The 21,754-nt window shown below is 33.8% G+C and overlaps 1 protein-coding gene across 1 annotated transcript; it reads left to right on the forward strand.

Moving 5' to 3' along the window:
• Positions 1-16,738: 16,738 nt before the first annotated feature.
• Positions 16,739-17,360, forward strand: LOC120155613. Its single transcript, XM_039167130.1, has one exon. The coding sequence runs from the start codon at positions 16,740-16,742 to the stop codon at positions 17,343-17,345; it is 606 nt and encodes a 201-aa protein (XP_039023061.1). The 5' UTR covers position 16,739; the 3' UTR covers positions 17,346-17,360.
• Positions 17,361-21,754: the final 4,394 nt, after the last annotated feature.

The raw sequence follows: 21,754 nt of genomic DNA on the forward strand, positions 1-21,754 counted from the left end.
ACAATACTATTTCACAGTGTTAAAGAATACACAGTTTAGCAGAATTGGCAGCAACCGAACAAATTTACTTTCAACCAAAAGATAAAACAAAGACAAATACTATTTCACAGTGTTAAAGAATACACAGTTTAGCAGAATTGGCAGCAACCGAACAAATTTACTTTCAACCAAAAGACAAAACAAAGACAAATACTATTTCACAGTGTTAAAGAATACACAGTTTAGCAGGATTGGCAGCAACCGAACAAATTTACTTTCAACCAAAAGACAAAACAAAGACAAATACTATTTCACAGTGTTAAAGAATACACAGTTTAGCAGAATTGGCAGCAACCGAATAAATTTACTAAGCAATCTAAGTGAAATGGCTAATCTAAGTGAAATTACGAGTAAATTTATCATTAAGTTAAATATGGAAAATCTTAAACTTACCTCGTTGCGTAGAGTATGAACCTCATTATGCAACGATACTATCATCTCACATAGAGCGGCAACCTCACCACGTAAAGTTGACACCTCCACACGCCATGCACCATCGTTATCGCGTAGAGTACCGATCTCCTCACGCAAGGCATTGACCTCATCACGTAACTCCCTTGACTCATCCCGTTGAGGTGGAGGTGGAGAACAGGGAGATAGGAGTCGTGGCATCTTTGCCGGTCGCCTATCATGAGGTGATGGTGGAGAAGAGGCTCGATGATGTGACGGGATAGGTGATGGCTCTCGTTCTAGAGGTGTATAGTCGGGTCGATCGGGTGATGGCTCTAGGTGAGGTGATGGCTCTCGAATTGGAGGAAGTGGATGCTGCTCATCATCCGTGCCATCAAAAAAACTCTGACTAGCTTGCCACCAATCAGTGGCAAGCTCTTCCTCCGTGGGTGTCAGTCTTTGTAATGGAATGTTGGCCTCCTAAAATATAAAAACTCAAACAAAGTTAAACGTCTACTATTAATAACTTGTTTATATTATATGAAAGTATTTGTGTTAACTTACATTATTTATTGTCGCATATGGTATTAAGTCTTCCCAATCCAACAGAGTTTTCCTCTTCCAGGAAATAGCCCTGGGAATATCATTTGACGTTTTTATTGCATATGTACGCATGCTGGGGAAAGCCTCGAATATCCAAATCTACAAACAATATAATAACAAAATTAGTAATTGTTAAATAATTAATTATAATTTTAGAAACATTATATAGAAATTCTTACCTTAAAGGCCCAAACAAAGCCTGACAAAGTATATTTGGACCCATCGCCCCGCAAACCTTTGCGGTCATCAAAGGCAGACGACAACTTAGTCCAGGTAGCTTTCCATATATACGAACCCCACGGAAACAGATTCCATGCATTCAGGTCCTCTACCAATATTATTAGCTCCCGATGAATAGGTTGTCTGGCCTCTCTGCCTAAAAAGCCGGCATACACAAGTAGTAGAAGGCATACTCGGACAACATCGACGTCATCCATCCGAGTGAAACCAGCTTTCTTATTAAACAATTTCTTCAGGTCGTCGACATGTAGGTTCGGCTTCTCCATTGACTCATCCGGAAAAACCCGGGATAACCATGATGGGCGGGCGATATGACGAGTGTACCGGCCTACATCATCGTGTCCGAATCGTAGACCAGTGATTAAGCAGAACTCCTTCCGCCCAAAACAAGTATACGCTGGTGGAAAATGAAACCATATCTCTTCCTCACCACGTTGTATACTGTCGGGTAGATTTGATGTCATGGTCTGAAGCCACAAATGGGTCAAATTAGCATCTCCACCCGGATGCTGTACTCTCAGCCATGGCCCGAAGCAGGTTTCCTCAAACAATTGTCTTTGAGCAGGTGAAAGCTTCGAAGCAATTGTAGTGGCCAGGCTGACTTTATTTCTCAAGGTCAATTGAGCCGAAAAAAATTTCTACAAAAACAATAAACATACCAAGTTAGATATACCAAAAACTACACTGTTAAGATATACCAAAAACAATAAACATAAAAAGTAGTAGTTTATTCTTGAAACTAAAATTTGCAACACTGTTTTGTCTTTTGGTTGAAATGAAAATCGCAACGAGAGAATCGCAACGCGAAATGAAAATCGCAACTAGAGAATCGCAACGCGAAATGAAAATCGCAACGAGATAATCGCAACGCGAAATGAAAATCGCAATGCGATTTTGGTTTCGCGTTGCGATTCTCTCGTTGCGATTTTCATTTCGCGTTGCGATTCTCTCGTTGCGATTTTCATTTCTCTCGTTGCGACAATCATTCTCTCGTTGCGATTTTCATTTATCTCGTTGCGACTCTTCTGCAAATTGAAACTTGAATGGATTGCATTACTTCAACCAAAAGACAGAACAAAGACAAAGACAAATACTAACTTGAAAATCGCAACGAGAGAATAGCAACGCGAAATGAAAATCGCAACGACAGAATCGTAACGCGAAATGAAATCTAAGTGAAATGGTTAATCTATTATTGAAATGACCAGTAAACTTATCATCAGTTTCAATATGAAAAACCTACAATAATGCAAACATTTCAAAATAAAAATAATTAAAAAAACTAACCCTCGGAGGTTGATTTTCCATTTCTGAATATTGTGAGGGATTTCTGACCGTGAATGGTTGTGAGGGATTTCGCCGGAGATGGGGACGAAAATCTTCGGAGATGGGGACGGATTTCTTCGCCGTAGAGAGTGAGAGATGGAGATGGGACTGAGTTGTGATTTTAGGTTTTAGGTTATGAGTTGCGATTACGGGATTTTGTCTTAATATTGGATTTTGTAATTTGAAAATAAAATACGCGTAGCGATTATAATGGCGCTTTAAATATCGCGTTGCGATTTACGGATACGCGTTGCGATTTTATGTATTATCGTTGCGATTTACGGATACGCGTTGCGATATACGGATACACGTTACGATTTACGGATACGCGTTGCGATTTATGTGTTCGCGTTGCGATTTTCATATTCGCGTTGCGATTTTGGAAAATCGCAATGCGAATTTGTACTATCGCATTGCGATTTTCAAGAATCGCGTTGCGATTTTGGAAACTGATTTGCGATTCTGGGGATCGCGTTGCGATTTTTATTTCGCGTTACGATTTTGTTGGTCATTTTGGCAAATCCAAAAAAAGTTGGTTAAAATCGTATATTATAACTTTTTTTTGTCACTGAGGCGATTTTCTCTTTTATAATTAGTGGGAGTAATTTCAGCATTGGCAAATCCTCTCTTGTTACGTACAAGGAAACAAATTCAGTAAAAAAAATTGCAGATGTTTGTGAGCTCTTTCTTTCAGACAGATGGTAGATGAATGTTCTATTCTCTAGCTATGGCTAAATTACAGAGCCAAAAGATTTATATAATCATATATAAATATGGTAATTACAATAGATATTTTATAAAAAAATAATTATAATATATTTTTGTAAATTTTGAAATAATAAAAAAAATATGTGTAAAATATTAAATATAATAAATAATTATTAATATTATAATTATAATATATTTTGAAATTTAAAGATAAAAGCAATCTCGCGTCTTGAAAACTGTGAGGTATTGGGAACGGAATAAATTTCACGTGTTTTCAACGTAACTCGCATCTTGCAGAACACGAGTTGCATTTAAAATCGCGTTTCCACGGGTTCGAGAAGGGTTATAAATAGGGTCCTCTACTCCTATTCATCACCATACCCATCCCTTTCATATATTCAAAGATTCAAATATTTCATATGACAACGAGTCTATTAAGACATGATCGAAGTCACATATTCGATTATTGGAGGCGAAATGATGAGGTAAATTAATTAATATTATATTATATTTTTACTATTTATTTATTTGTTTAGTTTATTTATTTTGGTATTTCAATAATTTTTTAATATTTATATTTTGTAAGGAAATGAACTTGTATTAGAGTGTCATATAAATCGTGTGACTCCGCCCGATGCGGATATTATTGATTATTTATATTTAGCGGGTTTCAGATATATCATTAGTATAACTTGTGACGATATGAAGTTGCATGCTCCACTTATAAATGCGTTTTGATTTGTTTATCGGTAAATTGACAATTTTATTTACTCTTTTTATGAATGAGTTTTAGGATAAAAGAACAAGTTGTGGCTGCAATCAAGAACTATATCATACGTCGATACGTCACGTTAACTGTGAAAAAACAGATACGGATAAGTACATCGCTGATATCTCCACAAGAAGTAGGGATGTAATCGGAGGGTTCGTGTATCACGGTTGAAGACGATGAACAACCTTTGGAAACTCACAGAATATGTTCAATCACATACATGCACTGCCAACATCCTGAATCAAGATCATCGTAACTTGGATATGCACGTTCTTTCTGACATTTCGCTGCTCAAGTCAAATCCACGTGTTACGATTGTGAACTGTATTGCTTTATTTACATTGATATACGAGTACACAATTAACTACCACAAAGCATGATATGCAAGATATCGAGCCCAATAAAAATTGTTCGACCAATGGGAGGAATCATACAATGAATTGTGGCCATGGCTTAAACTGATGAAGAAACACATTCTGGAACAATTATGAAATTGGAAATAGTCTCGGCGTACGAAAATGATCATATTGTACAACATGTCTACAAATTATACATGCTCTTTTGGACTTTTCTGCAATGCATTAATGCATTCTGACACTGTAAACTGATTTTTTAAATCAATGACACTTGGTTATATGGTCGATACACTCAAATAATGTTCTTGACGCTTTCACAAGACGGCAACAGAAAACTATTCCCATCGCCTTCGCAATTGTCGAAAAGTAAGATATTGACTCTTGGGAATTCTTCCTTACAAACTTACAAACATATATTCTATCACATGTAATGCAAGATAGAGATGATGGGATTTGTCTTATCTCTTACAAAGGCTCTGGTATCAAATATACACTCCAGCGTATGAGCCTTTTTTGCAACCCCCTAATATTTAGCACCAGTATTGTTTACGACATATTGCCACAAACTATTTGTATAAGTTTAAGAGTCAAGATGAGCGTCTAATGGTGCTTGTAATGGGTATGTCTTTTACCCTTTTCGATTTACCATATTTTTACAAAAATTATTTCAAATTAATTGTTCAACTTTTATTGATAGGTTACACATAGTCCGTATGTGAGTTTGAGGACTTGATGTAGGAACTGAGACACATGAATTATGAGGGCTTCAACTACCTTGCTAGAATCCCAAAAGAAAAATGACTTCGATCATTTGATGTGGGTAGACGGTATGGTCACATGACAAGGAACTTGGCTAAGGCAATAAATTCATCACTAAAGGGAGTGTGTTATTTTCCTATCACGTATGTTGTCAAAGTGGCATATTATCGACTAGCAACCCTTTTCGCAACCTTGGGAAGGTAAGCAACTGATTGGATGGCAGGTGACCACCAAATCCACCCAGACCTCCTCAGAAAATTACAAACATTCCAGCAGCATTCCAACGCTATGAGTGACATATGCTTCTCTCATGAAATGTCATTATTCTGTTTATCATAATTTGCGAGGCTATTGGAAGGTATACAACACAATGCATACGTGGTTAATTTATGAGAAAAACATGCAAGTGTGGATTCTTCTAAACTTTCAAATACCCGTGTGCGCACACAATTGGTGTTGCTTCTTCTGTTCGGATACCCTACATGAGATTCGTTGATCGGGTTTACTTACTTGAAACTATATTCAAGGTTTATGAATACAAGTTCACTTATGAATACAAGTTCACTCCCATTGAAAATGAATGCGATCCGGATGAAGCTGATAATGAACCTACAATATGGTCAGATTAAGCACTACGACGAAAAAAATCGGTCGTCCACGGTCAACCCGGATTTTTTGTGATGAGGATTTGGTTGAACATCAAGAAAGAATCGAACAATCGAAATTATGCTCTATATGCAGGAATCCCGGACACACGAAGAATAAATGTCTCAATCGCTCAGGCCTACGTATTAATTAAATGGGTTTTTTACATTATTTCTTTTTTAATTAACGATAAATATTACTTAGTTTTCAACTTCTTTTGATTTCTTCATGCACCAAATCATGCATTTCAACCTTTTCAAACATGATTTTTACCCCATTAAAATATCTCGTATGTGGCCAAATTAACCTTAACATAAATATAAGTTGCAATAATATACCTCTAAGCATATAAATTCTGAAATCACTCATATTTACAAGCTAGAAATTGTTGAACCATTTTTATAATATTTTGAAATAACAAATTAAGGCAAAATGTTTTTGGACTTGATTGAATTTGTTCAAAGTTTACAAAAGTTTTCAAAAATAATTCAAAGTCCATTAAACTAGAATTTGAGCATAAAATTGTTTTATGTGTACGTAATACTGATATTGTTCTTATAGTATTGATAATATATGAACAGTATCGATAATGTTCATATGGTACCGATACCAAAGGTAAGAGAAGTATCGATACTCTAGGTAGAATCGATACTACCGGTTGTTTTTCAATTAGCTTAAATTCTAGAATGCAAAATTGATACCGATACCCAAAGGGATATCAATACTACTTTACACAGTAGTATATATACCATGAGCATAGTATTGATATTGATCAGGCCCAACGACTAGTAACAACTAGTTTATTTAAATATTATAAAGGTAATACCAATACTCATTAAAGGAGTACCGATACTCCCTGTCCTGGGCAGTTTTATTTTGTAGAAAATTTATCCCCAACGGCTTCAAAACATCCCCAATGGTAAGAAACATCCACAAACTCATTTCAACATATAAAAAACAAGTTGAAGACACTTGAAGAAGAGTTAGAACACCTATCCAAGCAATCAAACACAAGAGAAGAGTTTTTCATTCCTATTTTACTTTCTCTTGTAAATATTTTTGTTCTTGTGAGCTTAATATTGTAAACACCTACCTTTTAGAGGTTTTCTTGTTTACTCATTTTATTCGTTTTGTAAAAGGGGAGTGGTTCTAGCTTAGCCTTTTATAAGCTAGGGAGTTTGTAAAGGTTATCTCTTTATCATATAAAAAGAAAGAACAAATTAGTGAATTTGTTAGAAAATCCTTAGTGAGGAGCTAAGGTAGTGAATGTAGACTTGGTTGAGAAGTCAAACCACTAAAAATCCTTTTGAAAAATTATTATCTTTTTTACTCGTTACTCCCTAAACTCAAAAAGCCAATTTACCCCCTCTTGGAAAAATCATTTGGTTGATCATTGAGCTTCATCGACTATCCCAACAATTGGTATTAGAGCTTCAATGTTTAGAATGTCTAACAACCTTGAGACGATCCTTGAAGAATCTTTATCCATTTTTGACATAACCGAGAAGATGGCGTCCACCTCCAGCTCGTTCCACATAGAAGACTCCCAATCGATCGACAAGCCTCCATACTTCAGTGGAGCCAACTACCGTCATTGGAAGAAATTAACGAATCTATTAATCCAATCCAATGATCTTGATGCATGGGAGATGATCGAGAACGACTACACTCCTCCAAAGAAGAAGATAAAGGAGTGGAGTGCCCAAGAATATAAGAAAACTCAACAAAATGCTAAGGTCATGCACACTTATTTTGTGTATTTGGTCTCAATGTCTATGAAGGAGTTTCTTCTTTTTCAAATGCCAATGAGCTTTGGAATAAGCTCGAAGAGATCCATAGAAATAAGAAAGAACCAACAAAGGTGGTATTCTTAATGGCTCTTGAAGAGCCCGAAGTATCTTTTAACTCAATTGAATCTGATTCATATTCTTTTGATGAGTTACAAGATACATATGATGAATTATTTTTAGAGTTTGAGAACATGAACTCCAAATACAAGGAAATGAATTCAAAACTTAAAGTTGAAAATGATTTTCTTTTGAAAGAAAAAGTTCATTTTGAAAAACAAAATGAAATTTTGAAAAAGGATTTAGAGCTTTCAAAAATGAAAATTGAAAATTTGAAAAAGAAATTTTTAATTTAAAGGTTAAGCTTGAATGCTTAACAAAAAAAATAAATCATTTTAAATAATTCATCTAATTTCATAATGACAAAATGCTCACATTGTCATTATCATGGTCACAAGGAACATACTTGTCCTTTAAAGAAAGGAAAATATTTTAAAATTAGAAAAGTATGGATTCCAAAGGGAACAAGGGGAATTGAAACTAACGTCCAAGGGAGCTTGACTCATTAGAAGGTCTAACAACCCTGAGACAATCCTTGAAGAATCTCTATCCATTTTCGATACAACTAAGAAAATGGCGTTCACCTCCAGCTCATTCTACATGGAAGACTCACAATCGATCGACAAGCCTCCATACTTCAATGGAGCCAACTACCATCATTGTAAGAAATTAATGAAGTTATTCATCCAATCCAATGATCTTGATACATGGGAGATGATCGAGAACAACTACTCTTCTCCAAAGAAGAAGACGAAGGAGTGGAGTGCCCAAGAACGGAAGAAAGCTCAACAAAATGCTAAGGTCATGCACATGTTGTTTTATGCATTTGATCCCGATGTCTATGAAGGAATTTCTTTTTGTACAAATACCAAGGAGCTTTGGAATAAGCTCAAAGATATCCATAGAAACAAGAAAGAAAAACCAACAAAAGTGGTATGGTTAATGACTCTTGAAGAGCCCGAGGTATCTTCTAACTCAAATGAATCCGAATCATATTCTTTTGATGAGTTATTTTTGGAGTTTTAGACCATGAATTCCAAATACAAGGAAATGATTTCAAAACTTTAAGTTAAAAATGATTTTCTTTTGAAAGAAAAAGTTCATTTTGAAAAACAAAATGAAATTTTGAAAAAGGATTTAGAGCTTTCAAAAATGAAAATTGAAAATTTGAAAAAAAAAAAGTTTTGATTTAAAAGTTAAGCTTGAATGCTTAAAAGTTATGGGCTAGGTTTGTACTTCAATCGATTATGTTATAATTTGGGCATGCAGAAAAAAGAAATTGAATATTAATATTTAACATATAATAAAAAATAAAAAAAGACTAAAAATTCGGACAAAACAAGTGTTTATAACTATGTTTGAAATAAAAACTAAGAACTGTGTTTAGAAATTCATGGCACTAGTGAAAGTGTTGGTGTGAGAAAGAAGACTGATAAAGTGAGAGATGAGAATCACTGCAAATAGCATAAGACTTGCTTGTTCTTTGAAGCCCCACTGATTTCAAAATGTACCAACCAAACAAAGGATGTCTGGTTATAGATTATGTCAAACCTCAAGGGATGGACTTAGGTAGGGTAATCACCCTTGAAAATATAAACTTAACATATTTTATATTTTATCTATGTATTTTTTTTATTAAAAAACTATTTTTGTTCCTTAGAATTTTATAAGTTTAAGTTCGTCTCTAAAATTTTATAAATTTAAGTTCATCCCTAACATAAAATCTTGTATTTGTCTCTGTTAAAGCTGGAGATTTTGTGTTGGTAACTCGGAGAAAACCATTAGGTTGTTTTCTTTTACTGGTTTTCATTTGAAACTATTTATGCAATTGTCTCTTCTTTCCTCTCTTGTTCTACTGCTTCTGCCTAAAATCTGGCAGGTTGGCACTTTATACTATTTGGTATCGCTAGAGAATTGAAGAAATAGAAAAACATAAAGCATGGCCATTTTTATACCATGTTTGGGATGTACTCAATTAAATAATAATTTATTAGTGTGAAATACAAAATTTCATTTTTGAGTGGTGTAACATATTTATTTGATCCATTGTAATTTGATCCTTTTTTAAGGTGTGAGAAAAAACAAAACCAAAACTCTCTTAACGACATGTTTATCTTTAAAAAAAGCAACTATCAATAATATTATTGTCTCTATACAAAACTAGATGTAATATTGGTGTAGTCGTGTTGAAGTTGGATCCGGCGGTACTGTATTATCTCACATTCAATTTGCTGATGATCTGCTCATTTTTTCCGAATCAAAAGCTGAATCGATTTTAAATTTCAATCGGGTTTTAAAAATTTTTGAATTGGCTGCTGGACTGAAGCTTAATTTGGATAAAACAAAGTTATTTGGCATTAATGTGGACGAAAGTAGAGTAAGGCGCTGGGCAGATCTCATTCATTGTGGTTGGGCGAGACTCCCTTCGACGTACTTGGGTCTTCCATTGGGTTATCCGAAGAACTCTAAATCTTTATGGCAGCCTATATTGGATAAAGTTAATGGTAGGCTTCAAAGATGGAAAGGTAATATGCTTTCGTTGGGTGGTAGGCTTACTCTTATTAATCATGTCCTTGTTAGCTTGCCTATGTTTTATATGTTTATTTTCTCTATGCCCAAGTCAATTGCTGAGCAGATTAATAGATGCATAGTGAATTTTGTTTGGTGTTCTAAGTCTGCTAGGTGTATTCATTGGGTTAAATGGGATAACATTTGTAGACCAAAATTGCATGGTGGGTTAGGATTCTTTGATGTCAAAATTTGGAATCGATCTTTGCTCAATAAATGGATTTGGCGGTACAGTAGGGAACCAGACACTTTATGGAAGAAGATCGTGGTGGAAAAGTATAATTACGACACAGAGTGTTTGATCCCTAAAGCTGTGAATAACATAGATTCATCCTGAATTTGGCGTAATATTATAAACCAGTCAGGTTTTACTGCTAATTTGGGATATATTATGGGCGATGGGCAAAATTTGAATTTTGGACAGATTGTTGGACTGAATTTGACTCTCTGAAAAATTCATTTACGAGATTTTTGCTATAGCAGTCAGGAAATGTGGAAAGATTAAGGATTTCGGGTGTCGGGTTCTTGGCTTATGGGATTGGAGGATTGAATTGAGAAGAGAATTATTCGATTGGGAGAAGCCAATTTGGTGTGATTTCCTTCATGTTTTGAATAGAGCGATGAGCCATAATCAAATCGTAGATAGAATTAGCTAGACCGGAACGCTGGATGGAATCTTTTCTCCGAAATCTTACTGTTTAAAAATGGCTTGTGAAGGCAGGCTGGCTGACCCAGTGTGGAAAATGGTCTAGTTTAAGTTTGTTCCTCAAAAGGTTTCGGCTTTAGTGTGGAAAGCAGTTCAAAATAGAATGCCGGTAATGTTAGAATTGGATAAAAGAGGAGTTAACTGTCACGACCAGTTATCTTGTTTATTCTGTAAAAGTGAGATGAAAGCTATAAACCACGTCTTTTGTCATTGTGTTGTTACCTGGGGTGTTTGGCAACGATGGTGTAGAGTGTGGAATGTTAAGCTCGTGTTTCATGAAAATGTAAAGCAGCTGCTGGAGGCTTGGTTCACTCAGAAAATAAGGAGGAAACTTCGGAACCTTTGGATTCTTGGTTTTTTTGGGATGGTGTGGGTTATTTGGAAGTGCAGAAATCTTCTAAGATTTCATGGGGTTTTGCTATCGGCCGATTAGATATTTCACAGAGTAAAGCTACAGATTGGAGTATGGGCTAATTACCTGTGGCCGCTGTTGATTCCAGTAGTTTCTGATTTCGTATGTATTCCGGAAGCATGCATAGGTGCAAGGCGGGATTATCTTTGATTTTCTTGTGATAAGCTTTCTGTTTTTTGCTCTACGCATGGTTTTGGTATTGTCTGTGTTTCTGGGTTTTGCAATCTGCCTCACGGTGCCTATACATTAGGCTTATCACTGTGTTGAGTTCTCTACTCATTGTTTATACCTTCTCTAATTGGTTGTTTTGGTTTACAGCTTCTGTTCTGTGCCTGTTGCCTTGCATGGCTGTTTTTGTGGTTGTATTATGTGTTCTGCTACTTGACTCTTTTCCATCTAAAGGGACCCTCTTTTTCCTCTGTATAGGTTTAGGGAGTTTTTTTATCGAGGCCCTTTGGATGGTCATTTTGTATCTATTTTAATACAAAGTACCTTATTTTCAAAAAAAAAATATTGGTGTAGTCGTGGGAATGAATGAATCAACCTGATAGATTGTTCCGCGGACGGTTCTGAATTCATTGATAAACTACCACAAAAACATATCTAACTATACAAGATCGTCGATATTTTCTAATCAATAGTGCGTCATGACGCTTACAATATGAAAAATCAAACTATTTAATGGTAGACAAAATCATGTCAGAAAAGCATAAGAATAAGCATTTCATAAAAGTAAACAAAAACAAATGTTTTAAAAATATACGAAAAAGAAAATGAATGGTTAAAGGAACAATTGTTATTCTTAGAGGTTTCGAGTTCGAGCACGAACGTCTACAATATGAGTGATTGAGCGTTCATTGCCACCTTCTCTAATTGGTTGTTTTGGTTTACAGCTTCTGTTCTGTGTCTGTTGCCATGCATGGCTATTTTTGTGGTTGTATTATGTGTTCTGCTACTTGACTCTTTTCCATCTAAAGGGACACTCTTTTTCCTCTGTACAGGTTTAGGGAGTTTTTTTATCGAGGCCCTTTGGATGGTCACTTTGTATCTATTTTAATACAAAGTACCTTATTTTCAAAAAAAAAAAATATTGGTGTAGTTGTGGGAATGAATGAATCAATCTGATAGATTGTTCCGCGGACGGTTCTGAATTCATTGATAAACTACCACAAAAGCATATCTAACTATACAAGATCGTCTATATTTTCTAATCAATAGTGCGTCATGACGCTTACAATATGAAAAATCAAACTATTATAATGGTAGACAAAATCATGTCAGAAAAGCATAAGAATAAGCATGTCATAAAAGTAAACAAAAACAAATGTTTTAAAAATATACGAAAAATAAAATGAATGGTTAAGGGAACAATTGTTATTCTTAGAGGTTTCGAGTTCGAGCACCAACGTCTACAACATGAGTGATTGAGCGTTCATTGCCAAATGATTGAGAGTATTTAGAAGATATATTATTTTATATTTATATTAATTTATAAAAAATATACTAAAAATAAAGAACACATTAGGGAAAATATTTGTTTAGATCTAAACCAAAAGCAAATTAAACAAAAGAAAAAGAAAAACAATAACACTAAGCTGCCGCCTTAAAAGAAAATTTAGATAACAACTTTAAAAAGAAAATTAGATTGGTGTTTTTAATACCTCCATTATAGTCTAATATGAGTAGTTGGTTAACAAAATATCAAATCAGGCCAAACAAATTATATATATATATATATATATATATATATATATATATATATATATATATATATATATATATATATATATATTAATTTGAGGTAAGTACTCTAAGAAAAATTATTAAATTCGAAATAGATAAAATAATTATAATAATAAATATCGTTATGAAAATTAAAAATAAAGGATGAGTTTACTCAGTTTTAGAATAGTTAGAAGTATAATAATTTGAAATCATAATCGCAATTGAGATGATAAAATAAACGAAATTAAATTTGTTAAATAATAAATAAAATTTATAGGAAGAAAAGTACTCTTTTGTTTGATTGATCCATTGATCGGAAAAAATTGAGATTTGTCGCTATATAATTTCTTTAAGATAGATTTTCGACAACTCCTTTGGTGCTCGAGATCGTTAGTCATCTATCTCTCAGGATATAATAACTAGATGATCAATTACAATAGCACAACCGAAAGAATTTTTTTTCTATCAACTTGTATAAAATGTCACACTAAACCTCTCAAAATTAAAATGTCAAACTAAACCTCTCAAAATTAACAATTTATTGATTTGTAGGATGTATAATTTTTTTTACTTTAAAGTATAAAAAACAAAATATACTACGTGATACATGTAGCCATACATTACTTTTCCCCAAATTTTCATGCTTTTCTTTTCTTTTTTGGATAAAGGCATTATTTATCCGAAAACCAAACAAAACAGAAACAGAAAACAGAAGAGAGCCAAGACAAGATGGGGAGAGGTAGGGAAAGTTGAAACTTCAACTATTGAATTACAAGACACTTTCTATTAATGTGACAACTTATGTATTCCAATCTTCCAATGTCACTCAATTTACCTTTATCTAACCGATTAAAGCTGTGTCCCCCCCCCCCCTCCGGGTAACCAAGCAAGCCCATAGCTTTATTTCACTGTGTGTGTTCCATAGATTCTCTTGGAAACCTGCTTACGCCAGAGAGAGAAAAGAAAAGGGAAAAAAAAAAGCAAATTCAAACCTTATCGTGTATTAACTTTAAGAATCATGTGACCATTTTCATCTGAGGTTTAGCTGTTTTCTTGTTTTGTTCAGAAGCATGTTTGGGATTTTGTCTCGAACACGGTTATTGTTTGTGAGATGCAAATCTTGATTATTGAATAAGATTTAGTTTAATGTGAGAGCTTAGTTGGAAGGTTCCGAAGGATGGCAGTGGCATCTCAGTTAGTTATTTATGGATTAGATTCCCCAAAAGAAATAATTCAAGTCCCACCAAATCCCACTGTTTTTCAAAGTAACAAGCAGAAACAACATTAATTAAAAACACATGAAACATTGGATCCTGACATTATAGGGATTCCAATCGATGACTTGTTTAAATATGGAGACTTCCTTATTTAATTCCCAGCACTTCCCAAAGAAATTACAGTACATATGATCTGTTGTCTGTCAGAAAAGAAGAAAAAAACAGAGATTTCTTTATCTGTTTCAGTGTACGAACTTTAATAGAACCACTACACACTGCTGTTTTTTTCTTTCACTTGAAATGTTTAGTGTTAATTATAATTAAATGTAAAAATATAATGTTGCTAATTTGGTTATCTGTAATAAATCAATAATCTCATTAAATATATAAGCTACTGCTCTTTCTCATAATTTTTATAGTTATACTAAGATTATAAGGACTAATATAATAAATGTTTAAATTATACCATTTTTTATTTAGGTGTCTAGTTCTTTTTAGGTTTGGTCCGTTATCAATTTTATAAAACGTGCCTAGTTCATGTATCAATTTGAGAGTACAAATTCTTTAAGTACCAACCTGTAGAAGATTCCTAGTTCAAGTACCAAATGTATATCAAAATCTTTTATTTTTATTCATTAGAGTTGAGAGAGGATAAAATAAAATATAAGTATGGAAAATATATATTTTGAACCAAACTCGATGTTTTACTTTGAAATCAGAATTTATTTTTATATACGATGATGGAAAGTAATATCCTCACTTTTTTCATACAAAAACAAACTTGAAATTTATTTTCTTTCTGCTTTTTCCCTCCCGATTTCCATCCTGTCGTTCCATTTTTTTATTCAACCAAACATATCCTTAACCGCCATTTGTTTTCCTTTAAAAAATTTGGTGGAAAGTGATAAGTTGGGATCTTGTTCATACGTGTTTCTACTGAATTACTTAAAAATAAAAAGCCCTGTCATCTTCAACCATATATAATCTGTCTTTATTTTCCCTGAAGTCTACTCTACAAGAATACAAGCAGACTTTCCAAGCTTAATTAACTGCGATTTATATCATTTTCTAGGTGGAAAAGTCCAAGGCCTAAGTTGCGAGGAAATTATGCATGGCTACCTCAGTAGAACAAGACACATTATTTATTCTTAATACCACTTTCAGTACTCAGTTTAACTTTAAACTGTGCAATTTCAGATCGCCTCTTCTCTTTTTGTGAAATTATCCAAATAGTCTTCCAAGCTGGTGAACATAGAAAGATATTTTTTTTTAAAGAAATGGCATTTGAATCGCAACAAAAAAAAAGAACAGAAATTATTTATTTAGTTCTTGTAGATGAGAGGTATAATACTCCAAAACACAGATAAGCGATAACCCAGCAGGAAAATTGTTTTATTCATTGGAGTGGTAATTTTGATGGATATTAAGCCTTAATAGCCGATCACGAGTGGCTTGTTTACTGTTTTTTTTAATGATTTTTAGATGTTAAAACCTACCATAGCTGATTAATAGACCTCATCTCCAAGTTACTTTGCCATAAATGGCCCCACTTCCACTTTTTAAATAGTGAAAGAACTTGCAGAGTTCAAACTATGTAAGCGGGTCTAGTGGGGGAAGAACAGCCTTGAGATTTGCTTGCTTCCAAAATCCAAACAATTCCCTGCCATGACCTAAGATTCAAAGTCCTATTTAGTTAGGAAGCAAATTGAAAGAAATTACTGACAGTTACCGAAGATAATGGACAATGAATATAAAATCAAACCGGTTAATATAAGGTTAAAAAATAAGTAAAAATCAATAATAATAGAAAATTTTACCAATAGTGTAACATTTTAAGGTTATATGAGTAATATTTAAGTTGAATATTACGGTCCGTATAATAAATCATGTAAATTGTGTCACTATTTTAATTGTAACCTAAAATGTCACCGTCTTGATTTTAACCGAAACTATTATCAATGGTATAATTTTTTAAGTTAAATAATATTATATTTTAGGTTAAACCCCACACTATAATATTCTTCATTATAAATAAAATTATTATCAATTTTAGGTTAAACAAAAAAAACACTTCAATTTAAAACTCGCTATAAATTATCCTTAAATTAAATTATCGCACAACATAAATATAAGAGTTTTTGGAGAAAGAGTGACTTGTGGTCACTTATCAGTCACATTTGGTTGGTGCAAGTGTGACCTAACACTAACAGGGTAGATTATCTACACACACAAAAACTAACAGGGTGTTATCTAACTCTAAAATCCTTGGAAAAGACAAAAGGCAACAGTATTCATAAATCTGCGAACTATGTGGCAAAGCTTCAAATAACATAAAAGTCAAGTGGCAAATTAGTAATCAAGACCCTTTATAACTCCATTAGAGCACATGGTTCAGGATTCCCATACACACAATGTACAAATTAAAAATGGTGGTCGGTCCTTCTTACCTAAAGACCTTGCTCCCCTTTCCACCCTTTTCTTTGAAACCAAAGCCATCTTCTTCTTTAAGCTCCATGAAAATCAAAAGCCTAATCCACACCCTTGTCTATGCTCAGGCGTGTCGTCTAATCCGAGCATTTTCAAAGGCAAAGTCCACTTTCACTCGTTTCTGTAAACAAAACAAGCCTATAAGATACTTGATTTCCAATTCAAAGACCACAAAAAAGAAGCACAAGCACAAGAAGCTCTTCTTTGGTTCATTTAGGCTTCACTATAATTGCTGTTCTTCACATGTTACACCGGTTCCGGCTCCGGTACTCGAAGGGTGCACCTCAACTCATTCGTACTATGATTCGACCTGGGATTCAGTGATTTCAGCTGAGCAATGTGAGGACACTGTGGAGTCTGAGCTTTCGGGTTACCTTCAATGGCTAGAAGAAAAGAAGGCTAATGGGAATTGTACGGATGAGGCGGATCTCAATGAGATTGATAAGCTAGCAGAATTGTTCATAGCCCATTGTCATGAAAAGTTTATGTTGGAGAAGCAACAGTCTTACAGGAGATTCCAGGAAATGATGGCCAGAAGCATGTGAATGTTTTTTCTTCTTAATTATTCGCAAATAAATCTTCTTTGTTCTGCTTAGGGTAAGCTTTTTTTTTTTTTTTTGTATGTGATATATATTGATAAGGTATGAGATTTAAATTAAGGTTGTATCATAGTTATATAATAATGGTTTCGGGTGACATCGTTATCAAATCCGTGATGGGTAGAGAAAGTGTCATTAAGAAATAGGAGAGTTTTTCTTTTTCTTTTTTGTTCTTTTGATATCCTTGTAAAACTTTTCTTTTTTCTTCCCTTAGGTTGTGGTGATTTTGTTTCCACTTTCCACTTCCAATGTTATATTATAATTAGTGGGAGTAATTTCAGCATTGGCAAATCCTTTCTTGTTACGTACAAGGAAACAAATTCAGTAACAAAAATTGCAGATGTTTGTGAGCTCTTTCTTTCAGACAGATGGTAGATGAATGTTCTATTCTCTAGCTATGGCTAAATAACAGAGCCAAAAGATTTATATAATCATATATAAATATGGTAATTACAAAAGATATTTTATAAAAAAAATTATAATATATTTTTGTAAATTTTGAAATAATAAAAAAATATATGTGTAAAATATTAAATATAATAAATAATTATTAATATTATAATTATAATATATTTTAAAATTTAAAGATAAAAGCAATCTCGCGATCTTGAAAACTGTGAGGTATTGGGAACGGAATAAATTTCACGTGTTTTCAACGTAACTCGCATCTTGCAGAACACGAGTTGCATTTAAAATCACGTTTCCACGGGTTCAAGAAAGGTTATAAATAGGGTCATCTACTCCTATTCATCATCATACCCATCCCTTTCATATATTCAAAGATTCAAAGATTTCATATGACAGCGAGTCTATTAAGACATGATCGAAGTCACATATTCGATTATTGGAGCCGAAATGATGAGGTAAATTAATTAATATTATTTTTTATTTTTACTATTTATTTATTTGTTTAGTTTATTTATTTTGGTATTTCAATAAGTTTTTAATATTTATATTTTGTAAGGAAATGAACCTGTATTAGAGTGTCATATAAATCGTGTGACACCGCCCGATGCGGATATTATTGATTATTTATATTTAGCGGGTTTCAGATATACCATTAGTATAACTTGTGACGATATGAAGTTGCATGCTCCACTTATAAATGCATTTTGATTTGTTTATCGGTAAATTGATAATTTTATTTACTCTTTTTATGAATGAGTTTTAGGATAAAAGAACAAGTTGTGGCTACAATCAAGAACTATATCATACGTCGATACGTCACGTTAACTGTGAAAAAACAGATGCGGATAAGTATGTCGTTGATATCTCCACAAGAAGTAGGGATGTAATTGGAGGGTTCGTGTATCACGGTTGAAGACGATGAACAACCTTTGGAAACTCACAGAATATGTTCAATCACATACATGCACTGCCAACACCCTAAATCAAGATCATCGTAACTTGGATATGCACGTTCTTTCTGACATTTGGCTGCTCAAATCAAATCCACGTGTTATGATTGTGAACTGTATTGCTTTATTTACATCGATATACGAGTACACAATTAACTACCACAAAGCATGATATGCAAGATATCGGGCCCAATAAAAATTGTTCGGCCAATGGGAGGAATCATACAATGAATTGTGGCCATGGCTTAAACTGATGAAGAAACACATTCTGGGAACAATTATGAAATTGGAAATAGTCTAGGCGTACGAAAATGATCATGTTGTACAACATGTATGCAAATTATACATGCTCTTTTGGACTTTTCTGTAATGCATTAATGCATTCTGACACTGTAAACTGATTTTTTAAATCAACGACACTTGGTTATATGGTCGATACACTCAAATAATGTTCTTGACGCTTTCACAAGACGACAACAGAAAAACTATTCCCATCGCCTTCGCAATTGTCGAAAAGTAAGATATTGACTCTTGGGAATTGTTCCTTACAAACTTACAAACATATATTCTATCACATGTAATGCAAGATAGAGATGATGGGATTTGTCTTATTTCTGACAAAGGCTCTGGTATCAAATATGCACTCCAGCGTATGGGCCTTTTTTGCAACCCCCTAATATTTAGCACCAGTATTGTTTACGACATATTGCCACAAACTATTTGTATAAGTTCAAGAGTCAAGATGAGTGTCTAATGGTTCTTATAATGGGTATGTCTTTTACCCTTTTCGATTTACCATATTTTTACAAAAAGTATTTCAAATTAATTGTTCCACTTTTATTGATAGGTTACACACAGTCCGTATGTGAGTTTGAGGACTTGATGTAGGAACTGAGACACATGAATTATGAGGGCTTCAACTACCTTGCTAGAATCCCAAAAGAGAAATGACTTCGATCATTTGGTGGGGGTAGACGGTATGGTCACATGACAACGAACTTGGCTAAGGCAATAAATTCATCACTAAAGGAAGTGTGTCATTTTCCTATCACGTATGTTGTCAAAGTGACATATTATCGACTAGCAACCCTTTTCGCAACCTTGGAAAGGTAAGCAATTGACTGGATGGCAGGTGACCACCAAATCCACCCAGACCTCCTCAAAAAATTACAAACATTCCAGCAGCATTCCAACGCTATGAGTGACATATGCTTCTCTCATGAAATGTCATTATTCTGTTTATCAGAATTTGCGAGGCTATTGGAAGGTATACAACACAATGCATACGTGGTTAATTTATGAGAAAAACATGCAAGTGTGGATTCTTCTAAACTTTCAAATACCCGTGTGCGCACACAATTGGTGTTGCTTCTTCTGTTCGGATACCCTACATGAGATTCGTTGATCGGGTTTACTTACTTGAAACTATATTCAAGGTTTATGAATACAAGTTCACTTATGAATACAAGTTCACTCCCATTGAAAATGAATGCGATCCGGATAAAGCTGATAATGAACCTACAATATGGTCAGATTAAGCACTACGATGAAAAAAATCGGTCGTCCACGGTCAACCCGGATTTTTTATGATGAGGATTTGGTTGAACATCAAGAAAGAATCGAACAATTGAAATTATGCTCTATATGCAGGAATCCCGGACACACGAAGAATAAATGTCTCAATCGCTCAGGCCTACGTATTAATTAAATGGGTTTTTTACATTATTTCTTTTTTAATTAACGATAAATATTACTTAGTTTTCAACTTCTTTTGATTTCTTCATGCACCAAATCATGCATTTCAACCTTTTCAAACATGATTTTTACCCCATTAAAATATCTCGTATGTGGCCAAATTAACCTTAACATAAATATAAGTTGCAATAATATACCTCTAAGCATATAAATTCTGAAATCACTCATATTTACAAGCTAGAAATTGTTGAACCATGTTTTATAATATTTTGAAATAACAAATTAAGGCAAAATGTTTTTGGACTTGATTGAATTTGTTCAAAGTTTACAAAAGTTTTCAAAAATAATTCAAAGTCCATTAAACTAGAATTTGAGCATAAAATTGTTTTATGTGTACGTAATACTGATATTGTTCTTATAGTATTGATAATATATGAACAGTATCGATAATGTTCATATGGTACCGATACCAAAGGTAAGAGAAGTATCGATACTCTAGGTAGAATCGATACTACCGGTTGTTTTTCAATTAGCTTAAATTCTAGAATGCAAAATTGATACCGATACCCAAAGGGATATCAATACTACTTTACACAGTAGTATATATACCATGAGCATAGTATTGATATTGATCAGGCCCAACGACTAGTAACAACTAGTTTATTTAAATATTATAAAGGTAATACCAATACTCATTAAAGGAGTACCGATACTCCCTGTCCTGGGTAGTTTTATTTTGTAGAAAATTTATCCCCAACGGCTTCAAAGCATCCCCAATGGTAAGAAACATCCACAAACTCATTTCAACATATAAAAAACAAGTTGAAGACACTTGAAGAAGAGTTAGAACACCTATCCAAGCAATCAAACACAAGAGAAGAGTTTTTCATTCCTATTTTACTTTCTCTTGTAAATATTTTTGTTCTTGTGAGCTTAATATTGTAAACACCTACCTTTTAGAGGTTTTCTTGTTTACTCATTTTATTCGTTTTGTAAAAGGGGAGTGGTTCTAGCTTAGCCTTTTATAAGCTAGGGAGTTTGTAAAGGTTATCTCTTTATCATATAAAAAGAAAGAACAAATTAGTGAATTTGTTAGAAAATCCTTAGTGAGGAGCTAAGGTAGTGAATGTAGACTTGGTTGAGAAGTCAAACCACTAAAAATCCTTTTGAAAAATTATTATCTTTTTTACTCATTACTCCCTAAACTCAAAAAGCCAATTTACCCCCTCTTGGAAAAATCATTCGGTTGATCATTGAGCTTCATCGACTATCCCAACAATTGGTATTAGAGCTTCAATGTTT

Source organism: Hibiscus syriacus, unplaced genomic scaffold (assembly GCF_006381635.1).
Source record: "Hibiscus syriacus cultivar Baekdansim isolate YM2019G1 unplaced genomic scaffold, ASM638163v2 tig00111199_pilon, whole genome shotgun sequence".
NCBI lineage: Eukaryota > Viridiplantae > Streptophyta > Magnoliopsida > Malvales > Malvaceae > Hibiscus > Hibiscus syriacus.